Source organism: Sander lucioperca, chromosome 10 (genome assembly GCF_008315115.2).
Source record: "Sander lucioperca isolate FBNREF2018 chromosome 10, SLUC_FBN_1.2, whole genome shotgun sequence".
NCBI lineage: Eukaryota > Metazoa > Chordata > Actinopteri > Perciformes > Percidae > Sander > Sander lucioperca.
This window is the reverse complement of record NC_050182.1, coordinates 35,031,209-35,049,683: the sequence shown is the minus strand read 5'-3', so window position 1 is coordinate 35,049,683 and position 18,475 is coordinate 35,031,209. Positions and strand designations below refer to the sequence as shown.

The 18,475-nt window shown below is 38.7% G+C and overlaps 2 protein-coding genes across 5 annotated transcripts in view; one reads left to right on the top strand and one right to left on the bottom strand.

Moving 5' to 3' along the window:
- Window positions 1-8,331, top strand: part of mroh1 (maestro heat-like repeat family member 1) — a 32,729-nt gene extending 24,398 nt beyond the window's left edge. For all 3 annotated transcript variants that reach the window (XM_036006520.1, XM_036006519.1, XM_031278319.2), the window contains 15 exons: window positions 49-201; window positions 346-402; window positions 575-672; window positions 858-1,023; window positions 2,545-2,714; window positions 2,827-2,964; window positions 3,091-3,205; window positions 3,409-3,555; window positions 3,722-3,788; window positions 4,023-4,144; window positions 4,421-4,570; window positions 4,677-4,811; window positions 5,141-5,243; window positions 5,492-5,557; window positions 5,648-8,331. In XM_036006520.1, the coding sequence (XP_035862413.1) occupies window positions 49-201; window positions 346-402; window positions 575-672; window positions 858-1,023; window positions 2,545-2,714; window positions 2,827-2,964; window positions 3,091-3,205; window positions 3,409-3,555; window positions 3,722-3,788; window positions 4,023-4,144; window positions 4,421-4,570; window positions 4,677-4,811; window positions 5,141-5,243; window positions 5,492-5,557; window positions 5,648-5,724 (1,764 nt within the window). In that variant the 3' untranslated portion in view covers window positions 5,725-8,331. The remainder of the gene's footprint in view (window positions 1-48; window positions 202-345; window positions 403-574; window positions 673-857; window positions 1,024-2,544; window positions 2,715-2,826; window positions 2,965-3,090; window positions 3,206-3,408; window positions 3,556-3,721; window positions 3,789-4,022; window positions 4,145-4,420; window positions 4,571-4,676; window positions 4,812-5,140; window positions 5,244-5,491; window positions 5,558-5,647) is intronic.
- Window positions 8,332-11,690: 3,359 nt separating this feature from the next.
- On the bottom strand, window positions 11,691-17,192 carry ccka (cholecystokinin a). Of its 2 annotated transcripts, none has more exons than XM_031278321.2 (4): window positions 17,095-17,192; window positions 14,972-15,051; window positions 14,532-14,718; window positions 11,691-13,935 (listed from the first exon to the last, which is right to left on the bottom strand). In XM_031278321.2, exons 2-4 carry the CDS (start codon window positions 15,047-15,049, stop codon window positions 13,796-13,798), a joined length of 405 nt encoding a protein of 134 aa, XP_031134181.1. In that variant the 5' UTR covers window positions 15,050-15,051; window positions 17,095-17,192; the 3' UTR covers window positions 11,691-13,795. The 2 variants fall into 2 exon arrangements, with proteins under 2 accessions (XP_031134181.1, XP_035862414.1); XM_036006521.1 differs by having other exon boundaries at window positions 14,972-15,056; window positions 17,114-17,137.
- Between the last annotated feature and the right edge of the window lie 1,283 nt (window positions 17,193-18,475).

Sequence of the window (18,475 nt, the reverse complement as noted above, 5' to 3'; positions counted from 1 at the left end):
AACCATAGAGTAAAACTGTGTAGTTGCGTCTCTTCCTGTGTGTGTCAGGTGATGAGTAAGCGTCTGCCTCAGCAACAGCTGACGACATTGGTGTTCATGTTGTTTGAGGGGCTGGTGGACAGTCAGGCAAACTGCTGCAGAGCCTCATCTGTCATCTTAAATACTCTGCTGAAGAACAGAGGAGGAGGACTACAAGAGCTGGTACACACACACACACACACACACACACACACACACATACAGACTCCGACACAGCCCTTTGTTGCAACTGCTGATTAATTCAATTATTATAAACACACATCTGCTGTACTGGAATACCAAACACAGTGCTTGTTTGTATGTCAGGTCCCAGAGATGCTGGAGGTGCTACATGTGCGTATGCAGAGCATCACAGAGGAGCAGGTACGAACAGACATCAGTATGACAGTATTCAGCATAGATATTTAGTATTCAATAGTTTGTTTTTGTTATTCCTTTTATGTTTTAAATAACCAAGAATCACAGACTTGAGTCACCCTTTATGGTGTATTTTGCAATAATGATCTGCTCCCTGTTTCGTTGTACCTGTGTTTAGGTGAGAGTGGCAGTGGGACAGACGGTACTAATCCTGGCTTCTCAGCATCTACAGACTGTTATCAATACACTAGTTAACCAACCACTTCCTTATGACAGGTATATATACAAAACTTATAATTGTATAAATTACATCAGCATGGCCACAAAATGTTTCACTCATTAAATTGGATCGCCTAATTCTTTGGATTATCTTTATTTCTCACAACTCTTAGAGCAAAGAGTTTGTTTTTTTCAATGGAAAAAAACACTTAAACATTAACATGTTCTGCCTCTCTATCCAGCTGGACCAGTGAGATGTGGATGGCCTTAGGCGCAGACGCCATCGTAGCCAATCAGATCATTGAGATGGTGATGGAGAAGCTTCTCATCATGGCGCCCTACGTAGACCAGAGGGAGTCAATGATCAGAGGAGGGACAACAAAGGTGGCCACCAATCAGCCACTGGCTGTAAGTCACAAACACTCACAGACATGTCACTGAGTTTTAGATTCTGATATATGATATGATTGCTTTTATTTCAACTTACACAATTCACACTAATACAATGAATGAAACAAATACAATAACAGAAATATTATCAGAATTAAGACAAATTAACAATGTTTTAAATAACAATAATAATAAAGCAAATCATTAAAATAACTGGTTAAAACGTATATGCTAAGTCCCCGACCACTTTTTCACATTCTGTTTATTACATCCAAACAGAGCTGTAAAGCTGCTGCATTCGGCCCAATGTTTTGGTGGGCCTGGGTCGGGTTCATTTTCTAAATCTTTGTTGCTTACTTATACATCATCCACGGGATCAATTACGCACGAGTTTGCCCACCCGACACTGCGTTTGTTCCTGGGGAGATGGATCCATGCGTCTCGCCTTCTGTGCATCATGATGGTTTGAGCCTCAGCAACTGACTCACAGAGACAATTGCATTTTTCCGTGCCAAACTTTTATGGTGTATTAGCGGATATAATTATGTTTATAACCTATGTCGGATTGCAGGGACCCGGGTTCCATTCAGCCCCAAGATTATTTGTTCTCTGAGATGGGTCAATCCTAAACAGGATAGATAAGCACATAAGATGCTGGGTCCAAACTAGTTTAATGGTAACCAAACAGATTTCTTTTAGGATGGAGGAATGAAGGCGTGCCTTCAATACACAAGTGGGCTTGTGAGATGGCTAGGGTGGCTGCGTTTGAAAATATTTCATACAGTTTGCCAGATTGGATGTCTACACAGGAAAATGAGGAAGGTACTTAAGCTTTCTGGAGGGCTCCTAAGAAGCTTGTGCTGGGGAGAGACGTGTATGACGGGCTTATGGTGTTGTCATTTATACGTAACTTTATTTGGTTTATTGTCTTTTGTTATTATTTTGTTGTATGGTCTTGAATGTTGTAGTTACTGTGTCATCTTTTCTTGATTTTTGTCTGGGTGGGGGGTGTTCATGTTGCAAATTGTATGTTTTGTGTGTTTTAAAAATATTTTAATTTGTTAATCACAAAAAAAGAAAGCAATGCCATTAATGGTTGTAAGGTCAGTTGTATGTCCTCTGGCAAGGTACTGTTGTTGAATTTGGTAATTTTAATACTGATCATTAGCCATTATCCTAACATATACAATGTCTGCAGAGCAGCAGCTTTAGTCCTACAGTATGTCTGTTCTTACACATTATGTGTTCATGGATAGTATTGGGAGTAGGTCACCTGCATTTTGATAGTGCTAAGGGCCCACTACACAGTCACTGTAGGTACACTCATAAAATGGAAGAAAATGGACTTAAAGCACAAAAATCTTTGGATGGCGCTTACATGGCCAGTTAAGACAGCTGGATTCACTAAAATAGAAGCGACACAGCACTCTTCTCCAGCTAGTATCTGCACTGGGCAGCAGCAGCTCCACACCAAACAGAAACTGCAGAAGAGAATGATTCTAACTTGTTAACGTGTGTCCATCTGTTCTTTGTTTCCAGATGACATGTGGTCTGAAAGAACTGTTATTAAATGGCCAGAGTCAGGAGCCGGCAGTCAGTCTGTTTCCTCAGCTCTTCTCCTGTCTCACTGTCAGACTGGGAGCAAGTGTCGGGGTCTCGGCACCGAAGGACAACAACACTAAACACACTGCCGTTGTCCATGTAGCAGGGTGGGCATCTTTTGTTTCTTTAAAGCTAATGAAATCTAAATGGGTTTGCTAAATAAACATTTAATTTCAGGTGTATCTGTGTTGGCTAACAATTTGGTGTAATGTTTTATAGGGTAGCAGCTGAAGCTCTGCGAATCTTGTTAGCACGGGCCCAGTTAGATGAGGTGATGAAAAGACTGGATGAAGATAAAGCCTGGGATGCAATGAAGGAACTGAATACACACGTTACTGGAATTACACTACTGGCAAGGTGCGTACACACACTAACCCTGGGTGGGTTCAGTCTGAGATCGCTGTACCTACACCAGATAAATGCTGGTACTGTCCAGTAAACTTGTAGACTGTGTAAATCTGGGTATGTTTGTCCTGTCTAAAGGGCCATGGCTAAGCATGCTGGTCCCAGGTTGCCCGCCATTGTGGAGTGTCTGTGTCCGTCCTTGAACAACATCTACGAAAGCCAGAGAATCACCGTCACTGCTTTCTTTTCTGAGGTGATACACAATTATAATGTGTGTGTGTGTATATATATATATATATATATATATATATATATATATATATATATATATATATATATATATATATATATATATATATATATATATCTCTCAGCTCAGCTTTTATTGACCAGCAGATACACAGAGAACATAAATAACCTGATGTATTTTGTTTCTCTCTCATTTACTGAGTCCAGCTCTTAAACCATCATGTGGTGACGGAGCTGATGTTGATAGATGTGCTAATGAACAACATGATGGAGAGGATATCAGATCCCTGTTGCGCTGTCCGCATGTTGGCTGTGCGGGGGCTAGGCAATATAGCCGTGGGATCACCTGAAAAGGTACAACCAACACACACACACACACACACACACACACACAAAAGCACAGATTCGGTGCTACCAAATGGAAACTAGCTGTCACTGACAGATGCCATTTTTGTGGAATCCTTGCTACAAACCTTTCCATCTCTTCCTCTTTCTAACTATCACTTTTGTCTCCCACCAGGTGAATAAATATGCCAAGGAGCTGCTGGCAGCCATGAGTTCAGGCATGGAGGAGAAAGACGATCCAGGTAATTTGACAGCGGAGTCATTTTTCCATTACGTTGAAAAAAGTAAAGTTACTGTAATCTGTAGTCTGGCTTTCATGATTGATCGCAGTAATTCTTAAAGCTTAAAGTCTAGTGGTTTAGGTTTTTCATTTCATTCACCACATCACTCATGTTTATCTAACAACATTTCTCATCCCGTATTGGTTGTTAGTAGAAAATGCTATTGTTCATTTCTGGCCTCTGGTCTTTCTGCAGGTAAGCTGATTGCCCTTGAAGCCATGTCAGGTCTTTCCAAAGTTCTCCTTTATCTGGACAAGAAGAACGTCCACTTATTAGTGGTCTATATCTTCATGAAGATTAAACCATTCTTGGAAAGTGTAAGTTTCCCTTAGATCTTTTAGCATATCGTATGTATGATGTTATATATTGTATGAAAACTCTCAGAATAATCAGAAATATCCAAACTTATTTAGCGATTTCAGCGTTGACCCTGAATGCAACCTACAGGATTTAGTGTCTTTTAATTATTCCAGAGCTGATGTCTGTTAGTGTTCTGTAGCTCTGTTCAGCCTTGTGAGAAGATGGAGTTGTTTTTAAAACACATACAGACACATATAACACTAACGGCACCTTTTGGCTCTGTGCTCATCCAGGAGAATGATGAGATCCGCTGTGCTTCCATCCATCTGATGGGGAACCTGTCCAAGTTTGGCTCAGGAGAGCCAGTGTTCAAAGACCAGATCCACAATGTTCTGGTCAGTCTGCTGTTACACCTGGTTGACCCAAACCCACAGGTGGTCAAGGTACAGTAGGAAATGGAGCAAAAGGAGCATCCACACACACACAAACTTAAAACACATTATTTCTTAAATAAATAAATCTTAAAATCTTTTTTTTCCATCTGTCTAGGCGTGCAAGTATTCAATGCGAGTGTGTGCTCCTGTGGTGGGATCGGAGCAGATCACAGCCATGTTTCAGAACCACCTCCTCGATGACAAGAGCTTGCACTACGGAGAGTTCATCAATGACCTCACCAAGTACCTGGTGAGTCACACACAGTCAAGCATAAGCATGGCTGAATAAGAGGCATTCTGCAACTTCTTCTAAAGTACGAAATGTATTCAGATGGTTCTTTGTGAAGGGTGTTGGATTTAGATGCAGGTTTTCTATTGCCATTTTCCTAAACAATTGAGAAACAATGCTATGGAAATCTGGACAAAAGAATCAAAACTAGTTAGTACATTTTCTGGTTTCAACACAAAGTGTATTTTAGGGTCAACCACACAGATTATTTGCAAAGTCAGAATAGATGATATTGTTGAACTACATAAAAGAAGGTTAGGTTTGATAAGCGCGTGTTTTGTGGTTCATAGATTCAGGACTTTCCAGGCATGCTGAACTTCTATCACATCTCAGTCATCCAGTTCTTCAAGAGCCACTGGGCTGAAGTCAGAGCAGGAGCCGCCATGTTTATAGGTATGACTGCAACACACTCTAACTTTGCTCCACGCCGTGAACATTAGTGTCTAAAACCTCTAGAGTGTGTGTGTGTGTGTGTGTGTGTGTGTGTGTGTGTGTGTGTGTGTGTGTGTGTGTGTGTGTGTGTGTGTGTGTGTGTGTGTGTGTGTGTGTGTGTGTGTGTGTGTGTGTGTGTGTGTGTGTGTGTGTGTGTGTGTGTGTGTGTGTGTGTGTGTGTGTGTGTGTGTGTGTGTGTGTGTGTGTAGGATTTCTGCTGGGGAATCTTCCAGAGGAGCATTTCTCCCACCTCAACATGGGCACCATCACTAAAGGTGATTCACAGCACAACCTTTTCTTTATTTAAATGAAAAATAATTATGTTTGTCTTCTGGTATTGACTGTGTTTGTGTGTTCATCCTCAGGTTTAGTGATGCTGCTCCAAGATCCAGATCCTGTGGTGAGAGTGAAGGCTGCTGAGGCCATGGGACGTTTCCACTGACAGACACAAAGACAAAGCCCTCATACACATCTGTATCTCCTTTAGACACAAGTGGTAGGTTGCCACTACATAGAGAACAGGAATATTTATAATTTTGCCCGCAATTTAAAAAAACAACATCTAGAGCCCACCATTTAAATGTGCAAACATTAGAACTGTACTTGAATAACGCAACTGCAACCTTCATTAATACCAAAACATGGACCAAAGTAGACTCAAATGTGGCGCCAGGACCAATGTTAAAAATCATATAAAATGAACACTGATAATATTTATTCAATCACACAAATGCACATATATTTAGCCGTTAGCAGCTTTTTTAAGCATCTTTTGACACTTAACTGAGGTACTTAAAAGGAAATGTTAATTCTTAGTTATATATTAGTGACCAAAGACTGTGTAGCTCTGTACAGATGGATGTTGTCTGCAGTGTTGAGCGTTCCGTCAGAGTGACAACACCAGTTATTCTGTGTTCTGTCAATGAAATGTATCGTGCATAAAGACATTTCTAATCCAAAGGTTAAAGACACAGTTGAACTTGAGTAAAAGTTTTTTTTTTTTTTTTTTAGAATGAATATAGTTTCTTCAAATATTATGTGAAGAAGTTAACAGTAAGGCACATTTAAAGTGCATGACAACCGTTCCGCATGACTTGTAGCTGAAGTGTGTGTGTGTGTAGTCATGCCAACATTTCATGATAGTGTTGTTTGTGGATGTTAGTTTTAGTTTCAGACTATCTTTTAAGAGATAAGTTCTAATGAAGTGGGCTTGGTTTTATTGTCCTGAAGACCCTCCCTCTGATTAACATGGTATCCTCCTTCTCACAAATCAGCTCTGAGCTTTATAATAAATAAAACATTATAGGTCAGTTAAATGCATGTTACCATGAGTAAATTCAAGTGAAGTGTGTAATAGAACTGCTAAAAAGGCTGAATGCACAAGAACTACAGCAGGACTACCAGTCTGTAACTACTTATACTTTTTACTTTTCCAAACTATCTCTAACAGCAGGACTCGTGCTTACTAATAGTCCTGCTTTGGACAGTAGCTCACATGTGAACTGGCTTGTTCAGAACAGAGTAAAGACAGTTAAACCATCCACTTAATTATTTTATTTTTTTAATCCCATGGACAAATTGGTGCAAAACTCACCTCTGCTTCTAAGCCATAATGACGCCGTTTATAAATCAATGCCACCTCTAAATGTCCACACACAATGTGGACACTTCCTGGTGTAACTATACTTTCTTTCTTTGACCACTGTCTGTTTAATCTGCACACAGTTCAAGATTCAATTTCACATTATGGGTCACACGAGCATTATATGTATACGAACATTTATTACCACAATAACGTTGCCAGGCAGCCATTGTAAACACACCAGCCAAATGACCGTTCAGAACCATTTTAATGTGGTGACCCTGTTTTTTAAGTCCTCACCATTGAATGTATTTCTGAGAAGGGTTCACATTATTTTGTGTTTTTAGTCAGGCTAAAATTACAGACCTAACTCTTACCCAACTGAACCAGCCAGTTCCAGTCAATCAAACCATTACTGTTGTGTTGTTAGGAAGAACAGACCAGTGTAGCCATGCTGAAAACAGTTAGTGCCAAATGTTCGTCGATCACATATAATAGCACCATAGAGATGCTGTAAATGATTTTCTCTCTTTCTCACTTTAAATGCACTTAATGTTGTTTCCATGTCATTCCATTAAATGTTTGAGTTTGTACAGTTTTAAGCACCAGTTGTTGGTTTGCAGGACTCTTACTATCATGTAAATATATGTATGAGTGTTGTATTATGTAAGGATGTATGTACATGTACATTTTATGTCTCCAAATGCCAACAAGGAGGGATACAAAATAATCCATTATTCATCTTAATTTGAATTCATCTGGTGACTGCAAATGTCTAATACAGAGTCAGGTAAAAGCAATACATAGTTTGTTCTGGAATAAATGGTTATATGTATGTCTACCTTAAATATTTCCGTTGCGCTTTTAAGCTCCGTCATGTAGTCCCTGATTTTAAGAACTGAAAGGCAAACAAGGAGCTGAACCTGTTTATTTTTTGTTTGTTTTTTTATCTTCCTTAATTTCACGAGACACAAATCACATGTGGAGAACATTTTTATGTCTTTGCCCATAGATAACTGAAAGCTGCTATAGTTTTTTTTTTTGCTTATTTCAACAAACAAATGTTTTCCCTAATGTTAGAATTTTTGTGTGTATTTACAAATGCTGTAAATGTCTCAATCAAATTAAAAAGGCTGCTCCTGGATCCAGATCAGTTGTATTAGATGTTCTACAAACAGGGACTCGTGGCTTCTAGCACTTTCTAACACTATGGCTTGGTTTAGGGTGAATGGTAATTAGTAATGCATTTTAAAAGCTGTTGTGAATTTTATACCACTAATATGATTTTGTTCATGTCATCTACCTGTTTTTTAACAAGTTGAAGGTATTTCCCAGTATGTATGACACATGGCTCCATGTGTGAATGTGTGCGTGTCACTTTTCATTTCTTACTGGACCACAAGAGAGAGTGGATGATGGCAATCAATTATATTTAAAATGAAGAAATAAACAGATCCATCAAAAATATAACCCTTATTTGTATTTCTTTGGTTAGCAAAATTAAATGTCTGACATAAGTGTACTTTTCTCTGTGTCCATATGGGTGCAGTGAAAAGCAAGGTATTGTGATCATGCAATGAAGGTGCTTTTTTTTTATATATATATATATATATATATATATATATATATATATATATATATATATATATATATATATATATAAAAATAAATAAATAAATAAATAAATAAATAAAGGTCACAGTGTTCCTGTGTGTACCTCAGGTGCAGTTTGTCTTCATGCAACAACAGAATAGATTAGACATACTTAATTTAAACATAAAGGCATAATAATGAGTCAAACAACACTCCAAATGTAATTGCAGCATATACCCCTCACTTCTCTTTGTCTTACTCTAAGTTCTATGTCTGATCTTTCATCATGATCTCTACCTGATGTAAATGTCCAGTATACCAAAGCTCTGTAATAGTCATGTTTTGGGAATTTATTTTGTGATCAGCTGGGTATCAAATTGGTCATAAGATATTGGTCTTTACTGTGTGTCTTTGTGGACTGACCTATCTGAAACTAACCGAAACGGTCAGTGTGACAGTGACATAGTGGGAATTTGCAACTGTCCTTTCTTTGTTCGTGTGCTATAACAGCAGCAGAGTAAATATGAGCCACATGAGCTCTTGTATAAGAGCTTCACTCACCGGCAGACAGACGGTAAACATGACTATTGTGTGTTTCAGATGTCATTCTTCGAGCTGTATATTGTGTGTGGGTGTCTACGTTATGTGTTAGACACACACCGACCTTGTTTGTCTGTCTGTTGAAACCTATCTTACATACAATATATATATATAAAGCGTGAAAAGTATTTTTCAGAAATCGGTACACCTTCTTGTGACTCTGAGTGGTGTAATGCAACTAAGTACATTTACTTAAGTACTGTACAAAATGTAAGGTACTTGTACTTAACTTGAGTATTTTCATTTCATGCAACTTTATACTTCCACTCCACTACAACCCAGAGGCAAATACTGACAACTATAGTTACCAGTTACTTTTTAGATTACACATTTTAATGAGCCTCCTGTCCTGTGAAAACCACGTGTCTCCGAATGTAGTCATTTTGAATTTGAATGTGTGTGATAAACTGATTAGGTGTTCCTTTATGTGTTGAAAAAAATCTCCTACTTCTTAAGCTAAGTCTTTTAAAAACCTCTTGGATCAGCTGGAAAAAGCATCGTCACAAAGCTGAAACCGACTGTTTTTCTGACCTCATTGGCTTTTTGGCTTTTTTTATGGTTCTCACAGGACAGCGACGCTGCAAATATAATGATTTTATAGAATATGATGCATTGCTGTAAATTAAACTACCCAACAGTATGTAAATGATTTAAAATGAGCACAACCTTAAGCATCTACAGCAGTAAAATGCAAAATAAACAATAACATTAATAATATTAATCCAAAAACATCATATATACTGTAATAGGAAAACACTGGCAGAGAACATTTTAATGCACAGTCAATACTTTTACTTTTTGTACACTTTGCTGATAATACTGACATACTTAAAGTGACTATATGTAACTTTTTAATGTTTCTGAAGGTCATTATTCATACTATGGTCTTAAATGACCTGTAACAGCAAACGAGACTAACAGTGAAAATAACTCTATTTTTATATAGTTTTTAGTAAGGCCTCTGGCCGGGTCCGATTTTTCCCTCAAAGTCACAGAATGATTTGCGGCAGGTAGATGGCGCTACAGTAACACATTCTGAAAGGCCACAGATTTCTTTGTAACACCAGAAAAGCATGTGTTAGTGTATCCAGTAAAAGGAAGCAGGAGATTTCTTTATATGGGCCTTATTGTATTTTAATGTAATTGTATTAGTTATCTGTTGTAGTGGCTGATGCTGGGGCAGGGCAATTACAGAAAAGAAGGAAATTAAACGAAGAACAACTAAAAGCTAAAAGGGAAAGTGAAAGACGACGGGCGATAACGCAAGTCAACTTCGGTTGGGCTTTTAACTGCTGGAGACAATTGTAAATGTTTAAAAAACGTCCCAAATTGGCCCTCAGGTATGTAATATGTCTCTTTCATTCATAAAATAACTTTGGATTGCGTGATGTGGTTGTACGCCAGTAGCCAACATTAAATTACGTCCCCCTTCCATTTAGCATGGACATTTTATTCCTTTTAGTCCGTGTTTGTGTTTGTGTTGGCCTACTATTTTCTTTCTTTTCCTTGTCCCCCTGTGGGGTTTCATGAAATGCGCTATATAAATCAAAGTTATTATTACGTTGGTTGCTACAACAATCTCTTAATGATTTGGCTCGTGACACAGTGACTGTGATACCCGGTTTAGCTCACAATACATCCAAAGTAGGCTAAGTTACAGTATGCAACACTTGAAATGCTACGATGCATCTATAACTTATTCTCTTATTGCAAATTAATGATTTTCTGTCTGAGCGACTATATCCCGGTAACACTAACTTGGTAATCTACAGTGGGTAATACAGCACCGTAAAGAAAAGACCTTTACAACAGCAGGTGTGGTAAAAACACTACCGCTTTTGTCCAAAGGGGCCGCTAGAATCAACACAAACTGAAAGTTACAAATAGCCACTTTAAAGTGCTCATATTATGCTTTTTGGCTTTTTCCCTTTCCTTTATTGTGCTATATATCTTTTATGTGCATGTAATAGGTTTACAAAGTGAAAAAGCTCGGCCCACCTAGCTGCTAGCGTAGCACGCCCTCATACTCTGCTTCTGACTGGCTAATAGTCCTTACCTAATTACTGCGCATGTGCGACTCCCAACAAAGACGGAATAGAAGTGAGATGTCTCACTCTGTAGCTAAAACAGAGAGCTCAACACACAGGGTGAAAAGAGGAGCTGCAGCAGTGTGCAGTACAACAAAAATATGGTGTTTTTTGAAAATTAAACCATGTAAACCTATTCTGATATAACCTCTAAATACAATTATGAACCTGAAAATGAGCATTATATGAGCACTTTAAGTGAGTTTTTTTGAATGCAGGACTTCTACTTGTAGTGGAGTGGATTTTCACAGGGTGGTATTAGTGCTTTTACTTAAGTAAAGGATCTGAGTACTTCCTACAACCCTAAATTCTGTGCTCTGTTTCTTGTGTGCGTTTTGTGCAGCAATTAGTGTGTGAGCTTGAGAGAACAGATAATCTCCTGTCTGTAAACCAGTCAGATTTTAGACTCAGTGGATGTTGGAAGTGGACTAATTTATAACAAGCTTGGTGGCTATAGAGTGGTCATCATAGCAGGTAAGTTTAAGAGGTGAAGAGAAACCTGGAATGTGTGTGTTCTGTGTGGAAAAATATGCAGCAAGACGTGTGTTTGAAGGCAGTTGAGTTTTATTCATAAATCAATATAGTACATCAATCCCCAGCCAGAACAATTGATACATCAAGATCTGTCTTTGCTTTACTTTGAACAAATAAAACCATAATCAAAAATGATATACACATACACTTATACTGCTTCATATCTGTGTTACAAACAAATTTACATCTGATACATGATCATCTATTTTCTGTTGTTTTCGCAAAACTAAAAGCTTGATTTTATTACATTTTTTCTACAAAGGGGGTGCAGCAGCTTTATGTTCAGCTGTGTGGCAGAGAAGCCCTCACTTTGAACATTTGGGTCTTTGCTCCTCTTTAGCATTGGATTTAAATCTGATGCAGGTGTTCCCTCACTTTCTGTTTTGTATTAAAACTTAGTTTCATTTCCCATGAGGACAGCTGCTCTTTACAGCAGCTTCTGTTCAATATTTTTTTAACTTATATAACGGAAATAATTAAAATTTAAGATGTGATTCAGAGCCACTTCTAAGACAGGATTATATTAATTTAATACCCTGTTCAGAAACCTAGCTCATTATTCCAAGTGCTAATCCTAGGAAAGCCTGATTTATGTAAACAGTAGACACTAATGATAATGTCCTGGCTTTCATGTAGTCCAGGAAGCCCTGGTGAGTTACGCCCAATGCTGTGTGGAAGGAAACCAATAGACAGACATGGCAGGCAGAGGCTTGATGAAAGGCCACCAACTGTGCTTGAAAAATGGAGCTTTATTTTGAATTTGATTGAATCTGAAAGTTGGTAGAAACATATTATTCATCACAGAGACTTAACCTTCAAGAGTGCATACATACATAATCTTTCATTAAAAACAAAACACTCTTCTGTTCATATCTACAGTACTTTTTATTACGATTTCCTCCACTGAGGTCCATTATGCAATAATAGGGATCCTCCCAATGATCTTATATATACAGTAGACAACACCTTGTGCTTTCTGAGATGTATCTTGTGCTTTTCACACTGCACATTTTTAGCCCAGGGTTACCTTCAGCAGGCAGGGTTGGTGCTGTTTAAGCCCCTTTTCTTCCAATTTAGAGACAACCTTACTGACTCCATACAGGTAGGCCTAAAGTAATGTAATGTGTCACACTTTTTTCTGGTGCACTTGTGTAAAGTTGAAGTGAATTGAAGCTCTGGGCTGCATTAAGGTACAAATCAAAGCTCCAGACTTAAATTCCACTTTTGGTCCAATTTTCCAAAGACACCTAAGTGGCTCGTTAAATTCCAATATAAGGCCTTTGATACATTCTGAACTGTCAACTAAATGAGACCCGTTAACAATACTTTGGGTGAAAAGTGGCTTGAATTGATATCTAAAGGAACAAGTTCCATGTGATAGTCTTTTACCATACAACTACTTAAACAGCTGTTTTGTATATATTTGTCTCTGTTTCTGTATTTATTGTTTATTCTTAGTAATGTTTAATATGTTTGTTTGTGGATGCATGCACCAATCACCAAGGCAAATTCCACAGGGTCACTTCTGTGGCAATAAACTCCTTTCTGATACTGATGTTTAAAGTCAAACCCCAGAGACCCAAAGAGCCAGTCTACTGAGCTGTTGTAAAAGCTATTCTATATTTTTCTTATTGTCAACAAATCCTATGAAAACACCAATACCAAACTCCAACCTCCAACCATAGACCTCCATTGTTGGCCAAAAACTATAAAAACCTATCAATGAGTCACGCTGCTGCACTGTGTGTTTTCTCCTGTTTGAGTGGTTGGTTTTTATTTTTTTCACAGAATTTCCTGACAACAACATATAGAATATTTTCATTCAACATTTGTGCATATACAGTATATACAATTTTGACATAGTGTTCGGGGAGCGTTTTGGAAAGTGCTCTTAACTTGAGCATGGAGATTCAGCGTCCACAGATTGCAGGGTATGCCCTTTGAAATATTTTCCTTCTCTCTTCTTATATTATGATGCTAAACTCATTCTAGAATACAGTCAAGTCAGCTCTTGGTTACAGTTAGTGCAGTGTGAAAAGGGCTCATTATTTTTAGGGGCTTTAATAGGCGGTGATGGGGGGTTGTAATTTAGGTTTTGGCGAAAGCAAGCCATGCCTTTAGGAGGTGTATTCATACTCCTCTGCGCTGCGTCGACCAAAGTCCATCCAGCCGAGGTAATCTCTGTCCTTTATCCTGTGGCCGGGGGCTAGACCGCTAGCTCTGCTGCTGACGGAGGACCTGGTGTGGTAGGGAGAGCCTGGAGGAGACAGATACACACTTCAGCCCAATGATGATGTGATGAAGACAGGAAGATGACATTCTGCTCGGCACAAACATGATTGCAGTGCACATTTTTCTACCTATACCACTGTACCGTGTAATGGAAAACTCTAACTGAGGTTGTGAGTAAATCATGCTGACTTGTTGTGTTTCTACTACTGTGTTTGTGTGTTTCACTAAGACCAGTGAGCTCAGCAGGTCTCCCAGTCACACAGAGTTGACTTGAAAGAGAAACAGAGACACACGGTGACAGAGAGAGCAGAGAGGGAGGTCAGGAGGCAGGGAGAGGAGTGGAGGAGGAGAAGGAAACAACAAGGAGGTATGGAAAGATGGAGGGAGGAGAGAGAGCGAGCTAGAGGGAGGCAGGAAATGCCAGATGGTGGGACGAAGACTCAGCATGAGTGACGGAAGATTGCACATGGATGGATGTTGGGAAGATAGAAATAACAAGACCAGGAGCAAAATAAGACGAGAGGAATGTTCTGTGTGTAATGAGGTGAAATGACTAAAGGGAAAGACTTTAGCTCCTATTAAACTTTCTATGCATCTCATGCTGTACGTGCGACCGCTCACTTTTACTGGAGATGAGTCTGGCCAGTAGCTGGCTCAGGCTGTTCCGAGCGTCTTCGTCCTCCTGGGGTTGGTTGTAGTTGGCTAGGTGCCCTGAGGGGAGCACTGGAGCCGAGCGGGCCTGCCGTGTGTGGTGGGGGGAGGGGGGAGGCAGCAGACTGTCTGACACGGGAGCCTCACCCTCAGCTCTCTGTGACCATACAGAACGAGAACGAATCAAGAAAAGAGACTAGGAATAGATCTAAAATCTAAAACTGAAATTAGTTTGTCAAGGATTTAAGTGTATTATATCTTTAATTAAGAATAAGAGGAAAGTGGACTGTTTCAGGACACTTCGAGTTTTGTGTGTGTGTGTGTGTGTGTGTGTGTGTGTGTGTGTGTGTGTGCGTGCGTGCGTGCGTGCGTGCGTGCGTGCGTGCGGTGTTTGTCTGCTTGTGTCTTACCATGAACTGTGAGGGCAAACTCAGGGAACCACTGGACAAAGCAGCCAGGACAACACACACACAGATCCCTACATTCATGACTGCAGAGAGAGAGCGAGAGTGAGAGAGAGAGAGAGGGGGGGGGGGGCGAAAAATATAAAAAAGTTAAAAGAAATCCACCAAACCTAAAGTTCTAATTTTCCAAATTGATCACTCGCTATTTACTGTCTCTCGCTGCTCTCTTTTATTGTCTCCCTTCAGCTCGTTAAATATGTGTTTCTGAGGGGGAAAATCACAGGCAATGTGGGATTTGCAGGAAGCAGCAATAAATCGTTAACGCACAGTGGTGTGGGGGGGATTAACCTTTGATGGTTCCGCTGGCAAACATCATTTGGTCTTTCTTATACACTCCCTCACTCTGTCACAGAGTGGCCAAACAATTTTGTATTTTACACACACACAGCAGAGTTGGTGTGTGGCGTAATTGTGATGAATGTACACTGTCAGCAATGGCAGAATTCCAAAGGAAATACACCAATTATCTCTAAATCTTCATTTTGCTCTATGTGCTGTTGTTTTTGTTTTTTTTAAACAAGGTTCACATGAGAGTCAATGTTAACATGACAGCATGTTTTTTTTATTAATCATTTCCTTTATTCTCTTGCTTATATAGAGGGCCCAAAACACAAATTTTCAATGATAATTTTGAAATGATTTTTTTTTTTTGCAGCCCTCATAATCTCATGTCGTCCATGTGCTTAGATGATCAACATCGACTGTAGATTTTACATTATATTTTCTACAAAAGAGCAGTTCAGTGAAAAATAAAAAAAAAAAACTACACAAACGGCTATATTACCTTTGTCAGACTGATTTGCTAATTTTCCAACACCGTATTTATCTTAGAGCCCGGCAAAGCAGCATATTAATAATGAAGAATGATGCTTTATGCCAGGACATTCTTCCAGAGCAAATCATCAGATTAGATCAAACCAACAACAGCAGTCGCTCTGAGGCTTTCAATCTTCAACAATTCAAAACCCACTCTCTCTGACTGCCTCAATGTTTCTATTACAGCACAGTGCTCCCCGTGGATCTCTGTTGATACATTTGTTTACTGTTACTCAGGCTCTTTACTCAACTGCTCCCTCCCCCTCTCTTAATGATATCTACAAATGATATCTGTGTAATTCTATCACTGTAACTCAATACAAACAATCCATTTAAATAACTGTGTTTAAATTGACACAGTGGTGGTATAAACAGCCATTCTCTTGATGCTAATATAATTCCTGTTAGCAGCTGGTCATTGTCACTAATTCATTATTCAGTGGGCTGGTAATGATGTGGTACTGTAATGTGTGTGAAAGCCCTCTCCTCAGAAAAAATAAAAATGGAAAAAAATGAAAGGGGAACGTCTCTTTTTTAAAATTTAAAACATGCAATGGTCAGTAATTGCACAGAGATGAATATTTAACCTTTTATAGGCACTAATTTGCACTTTTTTATTCTACTTTTATTAATCAGCAGAATCCTGCCTATGATACTTGCTGCAATAATAACTACCTAACATGCACAGTAAATATGATGTATACTAATATTATATATACACACAAGATTTTGTCTTCAGGCGAAACTTAAGAGAAGAAACAAAATTCCACTGTCATAATCTGATGTCTATACATTCCCCTTAAACATTTTAATAATCCTAACTGTTTGAAATCGGCCATCTTTCATTATTCACTCATTCATTATTACATATTTGAAATGTACTGTCCTTAACATACTTCAACAATTGTCAGTGGTGTCTCATATATCTACGGTACATTAGATTCTAGAGAAAAGCTCAGTGGACTAAAGAAACTGGGCGAAAAAATGTACCGTGAAAGGTAAAAAAATATATAATAGTGAAAAATGTTTAAGTAAATGTCAAAAAACTAATTAAAAAAAATTACACATATTTCTCTCAACTTTTCAGATTAAATTTACAATTTCTGTTTCTGTGTTGTGAAACATAAAACATAAAAAAAGTGAAATGATTTAAAAAAAAAAAAAAAAAAAAACTCTCACAACATGTCATCTTGCGATAGAAAATCTGGAAACAACTAACAACACAAATCCCAGAATCAGTTTTGTATTCTTACCTGCAGTTGTTGGCGTGGACTAGAGGATGCTGAGTGAGAAGATGCTGAGCTTTGCTCCTCCAGTGTTCGGGCTGCGAGTGAGTGAGCAGAGAGGGGACCAATGTTTTATACTGACACACAGGAAGGGGGAGGGGCCTGGACACAATGGGAGGAGCCTGCTGATGGCGCAGAACCTGACGGCACTGACGCACTTGAGGACGCAAATGTGCACACACAATGCAAATGCACAAACACACACACACACCACACACACATGGGACTTTTAGTGTACCTTTATTGTGTCTGACGCTTGCGCAGCCACTGCAATGTTAGAAGAAAAAGTTTGCTGATAGAGTTTCGTGAGAAAATGTTCTCACTTTTCAGCCTGAAAGATCTGTCCAAAGATTTTTTTATCTGTGTCAGTATGACATGATGTTGTGGTTGTAATAGTTCTGAATATTAAACATCAAAAAACATTCATGCCTAATTTAAGCCTGATGAACAGGTTGAATGGCATTCATTCATAAATGGTATGAGACACACTTTGGAGTAGTAACATTAGGTGGTAATGCAATTGGTTTTTAAAGGTTCATTAAAGCTGTAAGGGCTGGCTTTAGCTTATAACTCTCTTTTCATGGTAAAGCATCTAATAGTCAGTGATTGACTTCTTTATCCACATCATTTTTGCATTACCTCTGCAGTTCCCATACTACAACATTCAAATCAAAAAAAGATATTTTATATCTTCATCAGCCTAAAAGAGCTTTAGGTATGCAGCAGGTCATGGAGAGAGGAGACATACTGCCTTCACTAGCCAGGATCCAGTTATTATTCCTCTTATGTCTATTTATATACTGATTTGCTTGCAGGGCTTGTCTGAATCTTTTAAAATTCTTCAGTTGTTCAGCCACTGGCGAAATTAGAGGAAGGCTCCTCTAAAGCATTATGGAAAAATAATTTCACTCTTTAGCTTTGTGTAATTCAGGACTTGAAACTTTAACTTCCACAAGGATCATTTGATTAAATGAAAGTTATATTGCCCGGGTCTATTTTTGCATTGTTTATAGATATCCGTGAAGTACAATACTTACAGTAGACAAGTTTTCAGAGTATGAAACTGAAACCAGTCAGTAATTAATAATATTAGTGTCACAGAAGGAATAATGCATCTCACAACCGTGACATGACAATTTCAAAATTGCACTGACTGACCCAAGAAGGATATTTAACTGTGCATTTCCTTTTGTTACTTCTGAAATGAAAAATCTTACTGTTTTGTTAGTTTGTAAGTTTGTTTGTAAGTTTCAAGGGGGAGCTGTTGTGCAGCATCATATGTGGCAGTCTGCATGTTTACTGTAACCATGTAGGGTGTCCTTGATCTGCCAAACATATTGAGAACCAT